Source organism: Pleurodeles waltl, chromosome 3_1 (genome assembly GCF_031143425.1).
Source record: "Pleurodeles waltl isolate 20211129_DDA chromosome 3_1, aPleWal1.hap1.20221129, whole genome shotgun sequence".
Classification (NCBI taxonomy): domain Eukaryota; kingdom Metazoa; phylum Chordata; class Amphibia; order Caudata; family Salamandridae; genus Pleurodeles; species Pleurodeles waltl.
In genome coordinates this window covers 1,108,921,345-1,108,941,343 of record NC_090440.1, presented here as the reverse complement: position 1 = coordinate 1,108,941,343, position 19,999 = coordinate 1,108,921,345, and the positions used below count along the sequence as shown (strand labels likewise).

The 19,999-nt window shown below is 41.7% G+C and overlaps 1 protein-coding gene across 3 annotated transcripts in view; it reads left to right on the top strand.

Annotated features, from left to right (window-relative positions):
• The window catches only part of ZBTB16 (zinc finger and BTB domain containing 16), a 392,305-nt gene that overhangs the window by 364,330 nt on the left and 7,976 nt on the right, over positions 1-19,999 (top strand). For all 3 annotated transcript variants that reach the window (XM_069224392.1, XM_069224390.1, XM_069224391.1), the window contains exon 6: positions 19,063-19,230. In XM_069224392.1, coding sequence (XP_069080493.1) covers positions 19,063-19,230 — 168 coding nt within the window. The remainder of the gene's footprint in view (positions 1-19,062; positions 19,231-19,999) is intronic.

Here is a 19,999-nt window from a genome sequence, read left to right as displayed (position 1 = left end):
GCATAACTGGAAACGCTTGGTACACCCCTTTCCATCTGCATTGTGAATGAAACATTGAAATTCAAAGACCCATAAAGAAAACATGTAAAATAAGAAAGCATGGGCTAGCTAAGAAAATACTTCAAGCACATACTAATCTCTCAAGACTGATATCAGTAGGAAGAGAAACACGGACAGGCATCATAGTCCGATGCACAGCAGGTCAGCCTTTGAATAAAAGAGAGTATTCTATGATTGAAAAACGCATATAGTTGAAATAAGCAAATCTCCCTCCAATGACCCGAGAGGGAGCTCGGGAAGAGTACGTGTGTCTTCGAGCTGTACCACCTTTTGAAATAGAGGACGTCTTCCTCTTGAGATAGGTAAGCGAGTCTCAAAGTTTTAATATCTAGACTTGGGGATGTGACTGTCTGTCCTGAGAGCCCCAAAAGGTTGTAAGCTTTGGTTCTCGGTCTGAAGACGTAATTATTGTCTTTCAGTGAGCTATCCATTGCATTCTGCCAGCCAGACGGACTTTTGCCAGATTTTGGCAAGACTCCAACCCTCCTATTGTTGGTCTTGTTGTGCATGGGAGCTGGCTGCCCTTGAACAGATGACCGCCGGCCTGGCAGTCGTGCCCGCATGACAGGCACAGCTGCTTTACACTCTAAAGACACTGAGCACTTCTGCTCATTCTCCTGTTTGCTGATTTTTCAGTGCCATTACCTCTTCATTCACAGTACATCGCCAAAGCATTTAAACCAAGCTGTAAAACATGCTTAAACTGGGCAAGTAACTCCTCCATAGGTGCCCTGTGATACAAATACCGCTGACCAACGATGACCACCTTATTTGTGCAACGGGGTTAGAGCACCTGTCACATGTATTGTAGAAGAGGAATTGATAGGACTAAGTTTAGGTACAAGTCACCTTATAGATATATCTGCTGCACTAATTAACTTGTCTAGAACGATGAACATTGACGATACATAATCAGATTATACATCCAGCCAGGTCTGGTACCTCAATGTAATAATGCATCGACTCCAACAATTTGACCTCTTGGTCACAAGTTTGAATCCCGGCAGATCTTCCTCAACCTTTCGTTCTTCCGAAGTTCATATACAACGAGTACAACTGAGTGGGGTGAATGTATGCTTTACAAATGCTTTTGTAGTGTGTATAGCAAGACTGTCTCCAGAATTCAGGCCATACTGCACTCAAAGGGTAAACCCAACAGTGTGCTGTGTTGTTTGAGTATTTGTACACCATCAGATCGTTTGCATTATTTTTATTTCCTCCAGTAAATGTTGTCAAATGATTCCAGAAATTGTGGGTAATCAAGTGAGTGCGGCATTTGTATGCCATAGCATTCACCAAATAGAATCTAGACAGTAGAACTGCCCAAAGACTTTAACAAAGGAGAGAGGGATGGAAACAAGGGACTAACATAAAAGATGATCAAAAGAATGTATAGTTTTTTTTATTTGCTGAATGTAAATAGTTTGTTTCACAGATATGCAGTGAATGAGTTTCACTGCATATCTGTGAAACAAACTATTTACATACGAACTTTTCACCACAGTGAGTCTGTTTGAACAATGTTTAAGCAGCAATGTATTTATTTATTTAGTTAGAAAAGTTATATAGTGCACCTAAGGCTTAATTATTAGAAATCAGAAAGCAGGGTTTGTTGCATAAGGCATACATATGCCAGGATCAGGGGTCAAGCTGGGGATGAGTATCCTCCCTTGAATGGATGTAGCATTCAGATAGCTTCGAATATAAGTATCAGTACATCGGTAGAATAGTTTCCATGGCATCACAGCATCACCACCTTCTTAGTTGGAAAAATGTTTGTAACATGGAGAAAGATGGCTCCAGGTTCAAGGGGAGTTTGTTCAGCATGAAGAAGAACACATAAACTTGGGCTATAAGTAGATACCTAGGGTGTTCTTCACCGACATCAAATTCTGATGTCAGGACATGAGTCAGTGATGTGCTGGGTCAGCAGTACAGGTTGAGATGAAAGTGTTTTGCTTCCTGTTTGAAGGCATGCAAAGGGAAGGTAGTGCAAACGTCTGGAGTGAGTGAGTTTGTAACCTCAGGGTTGCATCTCGAGAAGGACTGGTTGAAAGTCATTTCTCATGATCGAATGCAGTGAGTGAAGAGGTATGTCACAGTCATCATAATGCTCTCTTGCTAATTACAGTAAAAAAAATCAATTCAATAAAAAAAAATTAAACAAATTAAAATGGATATGCTATATTTAAAATATGGAAAATTCCAGTGAAGGCTATGTGTGAAAAATGATTTCCATAGAACGTCACAAGATCTTGGGTTCTCTTGACACCGGACATCGAGCAGAGGAATATTCCCTACATCTAGGACTGCAGTGATCACAAATCAGTAGGTGATGAATCCAAAGCCCTCAAACAGGCAAAGCCCTGAGAATTCAAGAGGATTATACTTGTTTGTCCTAAGAGTTGGATTACCTTACATTACTCTTTTCAATTTTAGCCCACAGCAGGATGAGTATATGTGCCGAAAGTGCCTGTAAAAATAGGCATGCCTCTGAGAAGCCATGTTCTGCATTCGCTGGATTTAGCTCTCTTGGAAGGGGAAACCCTGCATTCCTTGCATTGCCACCATCCAAATGCATTGATACAAAAATATGAACCTAAGGGATTACATTTTCCAGCTGTCTAGTGTAGGCGCAAACCTCAGGGTGGCCTTAATGGCAACCATTGTACAGTTCTGTTTTTTAGATTTAAATTCTGCTGTGATGTGCAAGAAGCTTCCCAAACTTTTAAAGCAGTAGAGCAAGACGAGTATTGGTCAGTGTAAGCTCAAGTGCATTATTGACGAGAAGGGCTTACAAACACCATCATTCACATGGAACATTCAGGTAGATCTCAGCTCTGAGGCCGTATGTTATAATGTCAGGCTTGAGTTGCTGCCAGTTCCGGATCCATCTACAAGGCCATTTCTGACGAACATGCTGATAGTGGAAGTTTCTCTGACTCATAGGTGTGGGGGTACGATACACGACTGTTGTCACTGTGCCAACAGTATGTAAGGCCATCCCTTAGACTCCCACATAGGCATACCATCTGCTGTTATACATAAATGTAGTGCAGATTAATGGGACTCAATGCTAAATGTATGTCTGGGTGTGTAGCTACTTGTCTCTACATAGATTATGCTTCCTTTTTTAAGGAGTTACATAAATATAGGAGAAAAAAATATTATTTGAAAGTTTTTATATTTATGCAGTGCTCACTTGTGATTGTCTGACCGTGTAAACATTTCTACATGTATGTACTTATGGATGGGTATATATTTGGAAGGATTGTGCCTTAGACAGAATATTTAATACGTATAGTGTATGTGTATGTATACATTACACTATGTATTTAGGTATATGGGCAGGATTTTATCCATAAATATATTAATTTTTAGTTATTAGAAAAAACTTTTCCCTTCAACCTCTGTCCGTCCGTTGACTCTGACTCATCCCAAACCTTTCTGACTACTATGGACCCTCAAACATATTTTCAGAACTCTTCCCCTTTATCAATTCCATCCGATAAACAGACAGACATGTCCGCCACTCCCAAAAACAATGCCCATCTTTCCTTTTACTAATCCACTTCAAATAATCTATCCTTTCCAAAACGCTAAAGTAAATACATCAGATCTTAAGAGCAGAAACATAAGAAATGCCTAGGAAATAATCTACAAGAGTAAAAGCACACATTACTGATCTACTTTCTATTTCACTCTAACCTAGGTTTCTCTAGTTGCGTGCTACTTGCCGCAAAGGGTTTCAATGCCTCATCAGCGGTAGTGAGCGCTGTATCAATACATTTTACAGTTACAATTTTCATGTTAATTGGTTATCCTGAAAACCAGGTATGACTGCATCTGTCATGGACAAACATGTCCTAGTTCAAGAAGATCTTTGTATTTGAGTCAAGTCATTCACTTTCATACCCACCTTTTGGCAGTGAGTATCGAACCTACTATGCACTCGGTCTTTGTGTGACTTCAGTCTGAATACACCTTGAAGCTTTGGCCTTAGGCGCAGACTTCATTAACAGACACAGAACTTCAGGAATTATAATTGCAATTTTGCAGCACGTCATCTGACTGCTTGATGAGGAAGCAAGAACATTGACAAAACAGAAACGTAGAATGTTGACAGAGTAATACAATAGGCTAAGGGGACTCGGAAAGAAGTTGATAAAGATTGGACCCCAGTCGAACCAGCTGGTTTGTTTCATTTCTGTTCCCTCTAATGCAGTGTGAACAAAGAGACTTGGTGTTACTACGCCTGAGCACTTCCAACAGAGAGCCGTCCATTGAGTCTCGGGGACAAAGGAGGATTAGGACACGACCATACGGGAGCCCAGCTATGCCCTCCTCTCGCAGAGCCTTCTCCGTGGGAGTGGTTACTGTGAGGCAGTGGTGAGATTATAGTTCGGCAGCATCCCGTTCACTGGAGAGTGCCCACTTGCATTATTGACAAGAAGGGTTTACAAACACCATCATCTAAAAAGGAAATTTCACCAGGCTCCTGTTTTCTCTCTTCGACCGCCAGCAGACAATGCCTGCTAGTTAATATTCAGTTGTTGTGCTCAGCCGGTTTGTCGCCAGTGCTGCGTGCTTAGTATCAGCAGCTGTGTTTGGTAGTGCAGGCCAGCCCAGCCCTTGGCAGTGATAGATCCCTGATTTACACGGCTCATCATAAAATAAACACTCAGCTGTGCTGGGGACATTGCATCTTGGGCATCAGGCACGGGGGGTGGTTGGGACAAGCTGCTATCCCAACCGACACACCTGGCAGCAGTGTAAATCTGAGAATCGGGAAAGGAGGCGTGGGGGTATTGCAGGTGCTCACTGAAGGCCAGAGGGGGCTGTAATTAGTCCCGTTTGCCTTGCTCTTAATGTCAGACTCATTAAGCAGGCCACTAACTTAATCGACATGCCACAAATTGGGATTTCTGCACAGCCGCCACGTTTGCTGGTAAACGGAAGGAGCCGGAATATTCGGATGGGAGCGGGAGGAATGCGGCGGTGGACTGGGCGCCGGGCTGGCGAGGTGCTTCTGTGTTGAGGAGATGGCTTGGGGTGGGGGGGGGCATGTTGGGGACCCTAGAGGCTTCTTGTACATGCCTAATTTAATAAAGTCGGCTGACAATAGAATTCCACAGTCACATGTTGAGTCTTAACACGTAATCTAAAGCAAACACTGTGCAGGTGGTGTGTATCTCTGTGGCTTTGTATGCATACAATAAACATGCAATTTCTAATACAATAGTTCTTATAGGTATTTCATAGTTTCGGTGTAAATTGGTGACGTCAACTCATTCTTTTCAAATTGCATTATTATGTCCCACATCAGCGACTATGTGTCCATCCTCGATCTCCATAAATCGCAGCCCTAAACACTTGTAAAATGTAGTATGCCCTCCTGATGGCCAGATGTTCTAGCTAAGACAGAAGAGCTAGCAAACATTTGAACTAGGTAAATACAATTGGACTGAAAGAGGCTGAGTTAAGTGGAATGAAGTGGCAGGATTAACAGCTAGTCTTGAAAGGAGTAGGCTAGTAAACCTGAAGGTCGTTATCGGCGCTGGGTTTATTAAAGTTGGTATAGTTCCTCCAAGGGTGCACTATTATATTGCTTTGATAACATGTGCTTCTAGGGTGTCTAATTAAATGATTGCTAGCCCTCCTAAAAACCTGACTGTAGAAAAACGGTGTATTTTTAAATTTAGCTAAATTTACAGCCTTCCACAGCTGTTCAAGAAAGTTTGTTTTATGAGCTAATCTCTGACATTCCGACCTCATATGTAGTGTAGCCGAGTGGGTATCGTGGTGAAATAGTTTACTTTTTATTGAGAGATACCAGTGCACACGAGAATAGGGGCATGCCAAGAAAAAGAAAAAGTGCAGAGAGTCAGTGTTAACACGACATCAGGGCCCGCCAGGAGAATGAGGCAGCACCGTCATCGTGCAAAAGCAGGCACTGAAAGGAATCGGGCGACGCGCCAAGCAGGAAAATAAGGAACAACTAGAGCAAGAGAGAGAGAGAGAGGGCGAAATTCAAGTACTTGCACCTGTGGACTGGTCACGTGACCTTGTAAAGTGAAATCTGTAATTCCAGTGTCAAACTAGTCTAGATCTACCTATTGCAGCCTAGGCTTCCTGTGGAGGTTTATTCACCTCATTCCACCGAGAGAGGAGGGTGAAGAGATATTTGAAATGGCATCCGTGTTGTTTAATAAAGTGTAAGGAGGTTTGGGTTCTAATCATGGCTATTCCATTTTTCCAAATTGTGTGATTCTACTCAAACTGCTTTACATCCTTGAGCCTCACTTCGAAGCACTTGAGAACCTAAATGACAGCTTGAGACATGACATTGATACCTTGGCCACATGCTGAATATCCGTCGTAAATATTTCCTTTTTGAGAAGTGCTTGATGCATTTGTTTTGACCATCTAAGCATTTTAAACAAATGCGATCAAAGTAAATGTGGAACTCCTTGGGCGAGATGCCACGATTCAAACCCCTGACCCGCACATCACACCAAAAGCCCTTAGCAAATGCCAAAGAAAATGAAACATCACATCAGCTGGATACTTGGTACATTTGGTCAAAAACCGTGGACTGTGAGTTAACTAAGAAGGTGGGCATTTTTAACCCCTTAGAGCTGCTGGCCCTTCCCCTGATTCTAAAGGTACCCAGAGTTTGTGGGTTCCCCCTGGAGGAGACCAAAAAATTAGCCAAAATACAGCCAAAAAATCGGTTTAAAAAAAAAAAAAGGGAAAAAAGAGCTGCAGAAGGAGGCTTATTTGTTTTGCCCTGAAAATAACATCAACAAAGGGGTTGTGGTGCTAAAATCACCCTCTTCCCAGCTTTCAGGAACAGGCAGACTTGAATCAGAAAAACAATTTTTTTAACACAATTTTGGCATTTTACTGGGACATACCCCATTTTTTACTGTTTTTTGTGCTTTAGCCTCCTTCCAGTTAGTGACCGAAATCGGTGTGAAACCAATGCTGGAAAGCTAAACATTTCTGAAAAATAAACAAAAGTCTGAATTCTGCAAGGGGTCATTTGTGTAGATCCAACAAGGTTTTCCTACAGAAAATAACAGAAATAAAAAAATAAATAGAAATTGAGGTGAAAAAAAACTGCCATTTTTCTCCATGTTGTACTCTGTAACTTTTTCCTGCCATGTCAGATCTTTTAAAGCAATATACCGTTACATCTGCTGGATTCTCCTTGTTTTGGGGGTATATAGGGCTTGTAGGTTCAAGAACCCTAGGTACCCAGAGCCAATAAGTGAGCTGCACCTTGCAATGGGTTTTCATTCTGTACTGAGTATACAGCAATTCATTTGCTAAAATATGAAGAGTGAAAAATAGGTATCAAGAAAACCTTTGTATTTCCAAAATGGGCACAAGATAAGGTTTTGAGAAGCAGTAGTTATTTGCACATCTCTAAATTCTGGGGTGCCCATGCTAGCATGTGAATTACAGGACATTTCTCAAATAGACGTCTTTTTTACACACTGTCTTACATTTGGAAGGAAAAAATGTAGAGAAAGACAAGGGGCAATATCACTTGTTCTGCTATTCTCTGTTCCTCCAAGTCTCCCGATACAAATGGTACCTCACTTGCGTGGGTAGGCCTAATGCTCGCGACAGGATGCGCAGCATGGACACATCACATCACATTTTTACATTGAAAACAGAAGTGTTTTTTGCAAAGTGCCTAGCTGTGGATTTTGATCTCTAGCTCAGCCAGCATCTAGGAAAACCTACCAAACCTTTGCATTTTTTAAAACTAGACACCTAGGGAAACCAAGATGGGGTGACTTGTGGGGCTCTCACCAGGTTCTGTTACACAGAATGCATAACAAACCTCAGAATATGGCTAAAAAAAAAAAAACTTTTTCCTTACCTTTCTTGTGTTAGAAAGTTCTGGAATCTGGGAGGAGCCACAAATTTCCTTCCACCCATCGTTCCCCCAAGTGTCCCGATTAAAAAATTGCACCTCACTTGTGTGGTTGGGCCTAGTGCCAGTGTCAGGAATAGATCACACAACGGTCAATGTTGGTCATTACATGAGGGCAACTGTTGACCCTGGGGTGATCCATTCCTGACGCAGGCACTAGGTACAGGCACTCAGGTGGGGTAGCGTTTTTATCAGGGCAGGTGAAGAAATACTGGGTGGTAGGAATTTTGTGGATCCCAGCATATTCCTGTAGTTTGTGTGACAGAAATGCGAGAACAAATTAAGATTTTATTCAACATTTCAGATTTGCAGGATATTTTGGGTAAGAAAACTTTAGGGAATTCACACAAGTCACACCTTTGTGGACTCCCATAGATGTCTAGTTCCCAGAAATGTCTGGGTTTGGTAGGTTTCCCTATATGGCCGCCGAGCCCAGGACCAAAAACACAGGTGCCTGCCTTACAAAACCAGGTTGTTTTGTGTTAGATAATTTTGATGTCTCCACAATATTATGTGGGCGATGGAATTAGAGGCTGAACTAAATTGAGGAGCTCCCAAGAGAGCACTCTCTCTGTGGTTGCCGCCAAATGCACCTGCTCTCTGGGTTGGGCTAACCCGCTATTGTCCCTCTGCACAGACTGTGCTTGCAAAGGGACAGCAGGACTGCCCTCATCACCTCCCTCATAATCACTGGAAGAGGAGTTATCGGATGGGACTTCTCCGACTAAAAAATCACTGCAAAGTCTGCGCCATTGCCCTGTCCCTCAGACGCTGTCTCAGTATCTGCTGTCTCAGTCTCTGATCCTACGTCAGAGCTGTCCTCTATAACCCAAGTTAGGGCTTGAGCAGCAGTCGTCCAATGAGATGCCATCTGTGCTACTGGCTAAACTGTCGCTCTAAAACACTAGCCTATGTAGACAGTCACAAAATTGCTGGTGTGTGTGTGTGTGTGTGTGTGTGAGATACCTGCAACAGTAGAGGTCACCTTACCTTCGCTTCTTCCCTCAATCAACATGTTCTTCCAAGAAACTCAAAAAACAAAAAAGACAAACTATTACATCACCTTGTCACATACCAATCGTCAGTCTTTAGTGCCCAGTCCAACAATCATTATTGGTTCTCCCATTCCCATTACCTCCTTCTCGATTCCCTCACTACCACCCAGCAAAAGTGCATTTCATCTCTCCATAGCTCCCCCTCGCACATACATTTCATTTGTATTGAAGTGCAGGTAATGGCTGGCTTTACCAATCCACTCAGCTATTCACATATAATACAGTTTTGATCCTTTCAGTAGGCATATAAACCTTCTGTGCTACTTTATGGCCTCAAAACTGCCACTAGACAAAAGTCAGAGCCTTTTCTAACAGAAACATAATCACAAGAGTTACTTGACTTTTTTATTGCTGTCTAAAAGCTACAGTTGAAATGCATCAGTTGAAGTATGTGCATTGCTTTGAAGACGCAAACTGCAAGAGAACTGGTGGCGAATATATATATATATATATATATATATATATATATATATATATATATATATATATAAGAGATCACTTTTAAACTTGGGTGTGGTTTTCCTTAGAGCCGGTTGCAGCCCCCAGGGAAACCACACGTTGACAAAAGTGATCGCTATATATATATATATATATATATATAGACATATCTATATATAGACAGATATATCTACATAGATATATGTATATATAGATCTATATATTTTGTTTAACAGCTGTATGGTTTCCTTGGGGGCCATAGTGGCCCCTAGGGAAACCATACAGCTGTTAAAAAAAAAAAATGATTGCCCCCACAGGGGGTCGCCCTGCTCACGGACGAGCCCTGTCCATTTCATTTTTTTTTTTTACACCCCTAGGGGAGCGCGATCACGCCTAAACCTACCTTTTTAAAAAAAACTATTCCCCAGGGTCGAGGGGGCAGGGGGTGGTGGCTCTTTTTCCAAGGGGGCCGACCCCCACTAAGTGAAATCCCTGTTGTCTAGAGGGCGAGGTAACAGGAAACCGGAAACCGGTTCAGGAAGGCCTCATTTGAAAGGGGAGAGTCTTCCCTTTCAAACAAGGCCTTCCAAATGTTAGGAAGGCCGTTTGGGGCTGTTTCCCCCACTGGAGCAGGACATGGCCGCAAGCCCGCTTCCTGCTCCGGCAGAGAAAGCAAACAGTGAAGTCAGCTCACAGCGAGGCGTGCTGATGTCACAAAAGGGCGGGTGGGGTGGCAGGGGGAGACACGGAAGATCTGAGGATTTTTTTAACCCCCTCCCTGGTGTCGGCCACTGGTCGTGACCCTCACCAGGGAGGTAATGTGGGCATCGGCCAGAGGTCGATGCCCGCACTATAAAGGTTACGGAGGACTTGAGGCGCGGTATGCAGTCTACTAGTACCAATAGACAATGGGCATATATCTTATTAAAAATAGTTGCTTGTCTGGAAAATTGTCTACTTCTAAACAGCTGTGATGTTAAAATTAAGTTTTGGATCCAATATTTTTTTCATATTCTCATCCTGACTTGCTTGCACTTAGGTGTATTTTGAAAACAGCCTTTTTTTTAATCTCCCTGTAGACGACATTTGGCGTTAGAAAAACTTTCATTTGCCCAGCCATCCTTATCGCCATGTGCCAGCGGCATCAAGTTACACTGCCCAACAATCTCTAGAATAAGAGTCTAGCTGATGAGAAATGCAAATTGCTTCTTTGTTTGCACAGTATTGCACCCTCCCCTCTCTACAGACTCCTGCAAGATAATCGTTCTACCTGTGACTCCCATCACCGTAACCAATCCACAGACCTTGTCACGCACATTAATTTGCCCAAGTACCTTTCATATATACACACACACACACACAAATACAAACATCAGTATTGCATATATATGCTTAAAGTATAAATCTGACTATATGTATATATGTTTATTTAATCAATGGCCTCACCAGTTTTATCTTTATTTGTAGCGGCCCAGTGTGTGCCCCTTCCCTAAAATTCATTATTAGAGACACCAGTTTTTTTCTATTCTGTTGTATTTTTTTTTTTTTTTTTTAATTTAAATAGATTCCGAGTAATAGGGGTTTTCTAAATCTTTCTTAGGGCGTGGCGTATTGATGCGGGGATAGATAAAAATACAATTTAAAAAAAGAGGCGAACGCCCAGGCATGAGAGTATATAACTAGGCGGGCAATTTATGCTCCGGCACGAGAGCGGTTTGACATGGGGATAATGAAAAAACGTAGGTCATTGTGGATGACTTAAGCCTTCAGCAGCTGAAGAAAATGTATGAGACGCCGGGAACATTACACGCTTGGCAGCCCCGCACATCTGCAGCGGGACCAGTGAAATACAGTGGGCTGTTCTTTACCATAAACTGTGGACGTTGGATGTGCAGCCCGGAGAAATTGTAATTACGACGACAAGACAAATCAGTAATATTTAAATATTCATGACCGAAGTCTGGGGCCATCAATCTATCTTTATTGTCCTTGCCTTTGCTCCGGCGGTAAATAAGTACCTTAAGTCCTCACCTTTCATTCAAATGGCGCCGACTGTGGCGCGTGAAACCGAAAAGATCATTTGTCGCGCGGCGGCAGAGCAGGATTAGACGAGGCACGTTTGTTAATTCGTTGTTACTTTGCTGCGGGACGAGTAGATGCCTTAAAAAAGGGCGAGCATGGAACTCAATCGTACCTACCTTATTTATTATATATATATATATATAGGCCTTGATTGGCCTAAAATTGATTAGGACTGATCGGAAGAGCCTATTTAGCGCTTAACATCTGCGAATTCTGAGTTATTTAATTCATGTTTGTCAAGCAGTGTGGCAGTGGGCTTAATGGCTGGCTTGTTTCACGAGAAGCTAATGACTGATACTACCTCGATCTACCAAAAGCGAAATCTGAGTTTTGAGTCCTTGTGCATTTTTTAGGTAGAAATTAACCTAGTTATGTATATCGAGTTTTCTCATATTTATAGGTTTGGTGTTTGCCTAACCCTTTTGATCTTACTAGCATTATATGAAGTATACTTAATTATAAAGGCTTTCAGCTTGCCCTTTTAGTCCTTTGGTATGTTACAGTTGACATTTTTCATCTGACCACCACAGCATTCAGCTTGGGCAAGTAAATCAACCCACTTCAGCCACTGGTAGACTTCAAAGTGGCTGCATCCTTGTTTTTCACAAGGAGCACATCCACACGCAAAGTAGTTCCCTTCAGTGCTATGGGCTATTATGGCAATGTGTGAATTTTGAGACCAGAAAGGTAGTTTTGCTTTTAGCTTTTTTCCTCTTTGGGCTTGGCAAGGGCAAGCAGTTTCCTCAAGCAATAACGTTTTATAACATAACGGCAAAACAAGCACTGACAAAGCAAAATAGTCTGACAGTCAGCAACAGACCTTATTAATTCTTGTTTGATACAAGCACTAAAATGTTAAGCCACTGCCAGAACAGTTTCCGGACAATGTGAACCCAGTTCCTGGTTTAATGGTTGATCCTGCCTTCCCACCTTACAATGAGGCTCACTCTTTCATCATATCCTGTTCTCTTTCCCAGCTCATGGAAGCACTTTACACAAATGTGTCTTTCTTTTTTTCCTATACATGAGTTTCATGTTTCTTTGTCTTTGAAGTTCATATTGGCTATGCCACTCTTTCCCAACTGACTTCCTATCCTCCATCACAACTCTTGGTATGCTTCTTTTAGTTACATATCCTTTCCCTTGACACTCCATTCTTTGTGTTCCCCCATCATACCTTTTGCACCTTTTGGTAGTACCCACCACCAATGGGTCACTTTCATTTTCTCTCAGTTGGCTATGTTTTACTATTCCCAGCTCTAAACACATTCTCCATGATCCACTGCTAGCATTCAGTCTTGGAATACAACTGCTCCCTCTGTCTGCTCCCCCATCTCTCATTGATCCTCAGCAGTTACTCAGTCAAATCCTGCTCCTCAAAATTTCCCAGTCTAGTGGGTATTGTTTTCTGACTCGTCTTATCAGTCCCTCCCCTTTCCCTAACGAAAATCTACTATTTTTCATGTCTTCCCTCTTCCAGTCCCAATGCCGTTCTGCTTCTCAGCTGGACGGCTCAGCAAGGGATTATACATATTGTATAGTTGAGTTAAGGGAATCAAAAGCCAGTTACATAAGGAGAAAAAACAGCAGACAAGTGCTCCTCCTCTTCTACAGTTCCTTTATGCCAGCTTTTTCTCTGTAGCCTACAATTAGTAGTTTCTGATCCTTCCTGACCCTTTTCCTCAAGAATGAATTTTGCCTTCTTATTTTAGTCCATTAAGTCCCAATATACCACACAATTACACTTATAAGGCTCCCCAGGACGTCACAGGAGGGACCTTGAGACTCACAGGATGTCAGGCATGGTGCCACAGGAGGGACAAGTCCATGTTTAGTAGTCACTAGTCAGCTGGTCAAGTGCAGGAAAAGGCCTCTTGTAGCTTGTTGTGTTTGTAGCTTTAACAGGCAGTCAGCTTTATGACCTTTGGAGTCTATTTATTTGTCCTGAGTACATAAGGAGGGCAGAGTCAGTCCTTTGAGGCTCTTCTCAGGACTCAGACAGCAGGTTCATTCCCCTTCTGAACTTCCAGAGGTCAGGAGTGTTTCTAAGTAGTTGCCTGGAAATGTCATATTTATGGCTGTATGATTTAGGTGGTAGAATGACCCCTGGGGTCACCTTAACCAATGTGGTAAAGGTTATCGTGGCTAACCCTCCCCACTTTGGGAATTTTGAAGATAGCACAATTCTTCTACCACACTAAACATGGCCTCTGAGGGTGTGTGTGTGGGGGAGCATACTTTGCTAATCCTGCTGTCCTTCCAAAGATAACACTAAAATCCAATTTGAAGACACTGCAATACTGCCTATAAACACAGACACCGACGTCTGGTGGAACAAAAAGCAGGAATTTCAGCAACCAGTCGATACGCAAGAACTGTATTGGCATCCTTTTTTCCTCTGTGCCCTCAATGTTAAATGTAAACATAGCATCCCTTTCAAGCAGGCCTTGGCACTGTAGTGTTGAAAAAAGGCCCACTGTGATTGGAGTCAGACCCAGCCTGCATATTCTATCCGGTACAGAAGGGTCATCTCTGCCTATTCAGGTCAGTCTATTGTTTGCTCCTGGGAGGCATTTCACAGCCATGCACAACTATCATATTCAAATGCTGAATACTGGCTGGAAGCAATGGGAGAACAAAATGTTCCAGCCTCCATGGGCTTTAGGTATGGAAAAGGTAGCTTTCTAAATGTATCTTTCCCAAAATATTTAGCAAAAATGTGACTTGAAAAGGATTTTTAATAACTATTAAAAATAGTTGTATAATAATTTTTCTAGCTAGACCGATTACTGGGATACAGAATTAGTAGGTAATATTGGAACCTAGTGTTCTACTATAAAACAGACACCCTTGTTACACTTAAAATAGCTTTTGGGGCCTTTTCATTGTGAGGACATGTGTAACATTAAATGGTTATGTGCCCATACATACACTCTGCCTTATAGGCAATAAGGCCTGCTTACGTGGGTCTTATTAATTATTATTTTTAGTCCTCTCAAAAGGGTTATTTTAACAGGCTGAATTTGCAGTTCAAAACGGCATAGCCAGGCTACAGTGGGGTAGAGCTGCAGTCATGTTTACACTGTCACTGTAGTGAATGGCACAGTGGTTTCTGCAGTCCACTTGTGACATTTAGCATACAGACCCTGGGTACACCTTGGCATCGTATACTACAGGCTTATAGGTAAGTTAAATATGCCACTTTGACAACTTTTATCATGTTCAAAAGGAGGAGCACAAACAATTTGTCTCTGGTTGTTATAGGTAAAGGACTTGTCAAGGGCATAAAAAATACTCCATGCGAATAGCACATCCCTCACTAACCTTGACATTTTGTACTAGTCACATTGAATGTGTGAATGGAACTTTGTGCTGCATTGAAAGTTATCTGCACTCTAACCGTGGCTGTACTTCTATTTCATTGACTCACAGACCCTTTGCTGGGTCAATTTTTGGTCTAATAATTTTGGCTAATTATATCCCTTAGCCCTTTGTTTTCTAAGAACAGACAACTGCGGAACCATGCCATAAAGCTCAAATTTAGTACCGAATTGGCAAAATTGGGGGGCCTGCCTTTAACATTATTTATATTTTCTGCACAGGGTTCTACGGCCAGCAAATGCATAGGGTCCAGCAAAAGGGAAAAATCTGGGGTGACTGCACAGAGAAGGCTGATTTCCTACCATCCCATTCCTGCCTTTGCTTGCCATTGTCTTCACACAGCTGTTTGTGTTAATATCACAACTCATTCTATGTTCTCGTTTTCATATGATAAATTAGCATTCCCTTCAGTAAGTGTGTCGTGAATTTTTGAACGCATCTTTCCTGCAGTTTGACAAGTTCAGTGGCTTAAAGCTACTTGTGTGCCAATAGCTCCAAATTCCACTCGTCACACCGACTCCTCAAGACTCTTCCTGTGGTAAGGAAGTCTCTCGCCAGGCAAGACCTTTAAGGGAGTGGCTGTGACCTCTACAAGAAGGGATTTTAATTAGAAATGGCCATATTTATTGCCATGGTTTATGAATTCCTGGTGTTGCTGCCCGACAGAGACCCATGCACTGAGAACCTGCAATTCTATATAATATTATATCTACTTGTTAAAAGTTTCTTTTTTAACACTGGTTGTTTTTGGCAGCCAATAGAAGCTACCAGGCTAGCAGACCTGTGCCAATATATAATTAAATTACGTTCTCACAGATTTTTATTTGTCTTGCTTCTTCTCTATAGCATTACATTGTTGATGTTTTATACTTCCACGTTCGTAATTGTGCTAATTGTTGTTGGCTTTTTCATAAAGAAAACCAATAAAAGGTCGAGGGATGTCACCCCCTTTTACCTACATAAAACCCATAATTTAAAAACTGCAATATCTATAGGTTTTTGTTTATATTGAATGAACATTGTGTAGCTCTTAATTCGCTTACACTTCTTGGTGTGTTTAGAAATGGTAAATAGTAGGAGATGCAGGGTTACTGATTTTATGGGGCTCTTTTGCCACATATTAAGAAAACCAAATTCTTAAACCAGGAAAGAGCTGGGAACTGCACAAACGTTGTGGGGTTTGCTAAGAAATGTTTCCGAGGAGTAGCTAATATTTTGTACTCCTGGCCTTGATTGAGCTTTGTTTTACCCAACACCAGAGCCCCAATGCACGCCTTATTAGAATGCCCTCTGATGCCATAATCTTTCCATCGTATGACCAAGGTGAGGGGCTAGAGGTTGAACTAAGGAAAGGAGGGACCACAAGGCACCTAAGACTCGTTGCCAGTGGCTGACATTAACTGAAGCTTTCCATGCATCACCATTTGTACATACACTCTCTTGCTAGTGTTTCAACTCTCAAGACGACCAGCAGAGAAAGCAACCATCGATTGTGTTTTTAAAAACCATGGAATATATATTCAAAGACTGCCCATGTTATTAGAAATGTGCCAAGAAAAAATAATTTAAAACCAAGCATTAACCACAACTACGGACTCCATACAACCAATGAAAGATTTGCTCCAGTATATTTTTTACACGTTGTTATTCCCTATTTGTTATTTGTCTGTATCTGACATGGTCACAAACGATGTTGCCCTACTCATAATGATGCTGCCAAAGGCGACCAGTTTATTAAGACCTAGAAAGATATGTTGAAAGGAGAGCTATTTGAAGGAGAGAGTTGGCAGAAAACAATGAGTCTCCTCAGGAATAAAAAAAAATAAGATACATGGACCAAGAAAATGCAGTGCATGTGAGTGTCATGACTACCGCACGCTATGTTATTTTACATTCATGACTGCTGTCGCAAGACTTTACTTGGTTAGCTACTTCAAAATGTTTTACAAAGGGTTAATGCAGAGCTGGACACCAGAGTAGTGAGTAAAGGTAGAGATGCTAATTACTGTGCAAGGAAACAGAGGTCCATTGGACCGGTTGTATGTCCAAAGAATGCATGCAGTTACTCCGCAGTCATTACAATGAATGCACCCTTAACATGCATTTCTTTACCACACATATCATTACAGTGACATGCCTTAGGGAAAGTGCTGGACTATGGAGCAGAATAATTTACTTTTCCAACTCCAGTCTATGCAACAGTAGGGAAAGCATTGGACTTTAAATTCCAACCCCGCTTTTCCAGAGGTATGTCATTGTAATGACTTGCGTGGTAAAGGAATGGGTCGTAAAGCCGCATCCGATGTAATGACCGCATTGTAAGTGCAGCGCATAGTTCTGCCCTCAAGGTAAAGGCTGTTTCCCATTGGACCATGCAGGAACGATATAGAAAGGGTGTATGGGCACGGGAATAAACAGAATGGGCAACTGAGGCTCAGAAGCAGAAACTGAGAGCCAATGATAGCTTTTTCAACAAAGAATAGTGACGCTATGTCCTTGGGGGCAGAATTAAAGAAAACTCACCAGTACAGAAACAGAAGAACCCAAGATTTTCTTTGGCGAGAAGGTCAGACCCCTGGAGGCAGAAAATGAGCAGTCAAACTGTGGAGCCATGACAGAGACCCAGATATAGCCCATGACTTATTTGGCAAGGTCTCCGAAGATGGCTGCAAGGAACATATGTTGAACAGTGAAGCCTGACAGTCATCTCCGTTGGCCTAGTCATTCTAGCTTGCAGACATTGATTCATGGATAGTGGTGAGGTGGGCTAAATGAATCTTACAAAAACAGTCTCAAACATGCATCCGTTTCAGTTTTTTCACTGAGCAATTTCTCAACTTGATGAGCATTAGCCTCTTACTAAAAGCAGATCATGTGATACAGCTTAATTCTTTTTTTTAGTATCAACGGGTCTTTCACTTTCCACATAAATGTATCTTAGTTGATGTCAGCATGAAAGGGTGAGGTGTTGGTAGTTTGGCTCGGGGGGGAGGGGGGGGGTGTTGATAATACTGATGACCTCTTTGATAAAAGATAGAAGGATTATTATGGTTCTGCATGACCGGTTATTAAACAATTAGTCAAAACTCCTCTTCTCATTTGGAGAAGGGGTGAACGAAAAAATGGAAATGCATGATTTCCTCCCTCTCCCCCAGGACTGGTATTACCAATCAAATCATAAGGGCCATGACCCAGAGTATGATTTTTTTTAACAAGGGTCTGCAGCCTTCTTCTAGGTCATCTTGTGTATTTCTCGCCCAGAACTTGGGCATGCACAATTTCTCAACAGTGTAATGGCATTACTCAAACAATACACTATTGCAGTTATAAGATAAAATTATCTTTTCCTTTCTAGTATCAAATGTGCCAAATGTTTAGCAAATGGGAATCTTTTTGACCCGTAGACCAGTTTATACAGCTAACACTTTACTAAACCTTCAGATTTGTGCTGCTTGACTGTCTTAGCATAACAAAATATACACATCCCTACAACGATGCTCCCAAAAATCATATAAACCTCATAACCAAGAATTTTGGATGGAAAATATGATTGGGTTAGAAGATCCTGCAGCAAAATATGTACAGAAACAGAGAGAAGGAGAGGAGTAACTGGAAGAATTCTATTGTGCTGCTACGCCAGTGTGGCATTAGATGTAATTTACAAACATTTACACTTTCCTACGCCTCCGAAGAGGTGATGCACTAGTACCAGGAGTTGGAAGTTGGGATCTGTACTAGATTGGGGATGTTAAAGTCTTTGTTTTGACTCTGACTTACCATGCTCAGGCTGTATTTTACTTAATCATCATGATTGTTAAACTACTGCCACAACTGCTTCTCCGTCCTGAATGATGAATATGTGAATACTTCTGCTTGCAATTAGTTATGGACACAGAAATACAGTTAAGATGCGGCTGCATGCTGTCATTGTTTTAGGATAAGCCATCACAACCTTCACATGTCATGGGCTATTTGTTTGTCGCACCCCTCCTTTCAGCTTGGACTCCAAGCCGAAACTTTCTGCTTCTGAAGCAGTAGTTAATTTGTGATTCAATTGATAGTTCAACCTCACCCAACAGCTATGATTTTGTTTTCCAGGTGACCACCCCTACGAGTGTGAGTTTTGTGGCAGCTGCTTCAGGGACGAGAGTACATTGAAGGGCCACAAACGCATCCACACTGGAGAGAAACCCTATGAGTGCAATGGCTGTGGCAAAAGGTTCAGTTTAAAGCATCAGTTAGAAACACACTACAGGGTCCATACAGGTACAGGCTTCATTGTTTCTTTTTACTGTTTTTGTCTTAGCTCGTTCACTAGATATTGTTTAATCATTCGTGACCGACTGAAGTTGTGATAAAGCTCATGTGAGTGAGATCATGGTAAATGAATCAGAAAGAATTCACTAGTTCGTTCTGCATAATCTCCATTGTTTTAGAATGTGTCACATGCATGCCAACTCGAATTGGTTAAGAGCTTTGAAGTTAGCTATTCATATTAATTTCTGGACCTAACATCCCTAGTCTCACCTGAGTCTTGCCCTCCTTTTCATTGAGAACCTTCCCATTGTATTGTGACTGGAGGGTCCATTTCAGCAACCTGGGGAGTAGATTTTGCATGTTATTTCATGCTGCCGGATAGATTTGTAAGTGCCCAATTAACCTATCTAACTCCAAATCTCATATCGGGTTTGGTTTTTGTTATTTCTGACTTTATGAATTGTACAAGAAAGATGAGGCCTGCTTAAATCCATGAATTTCATACTGATTGAGCTGACTTCCATCTCCTGTTCCTTAGTTTACATCTTGTTTTATGGACCTTTTCCAAGAAAACCATGACCAAAAATTAATGGCTACAAAAGACATTGAATCTGGGTGATCTACTTTGTAAATATTGCCTACATAAGCACTGACTACTTACTGTTAGACATCTGATTTATGATAACATGATAATAATGTCAATGGCATCAAAAAAGAGCTTCCCTCACCGACCTTGACATTTTATATTAGTCAAATGTACTAGTCAAAACACGTGGAT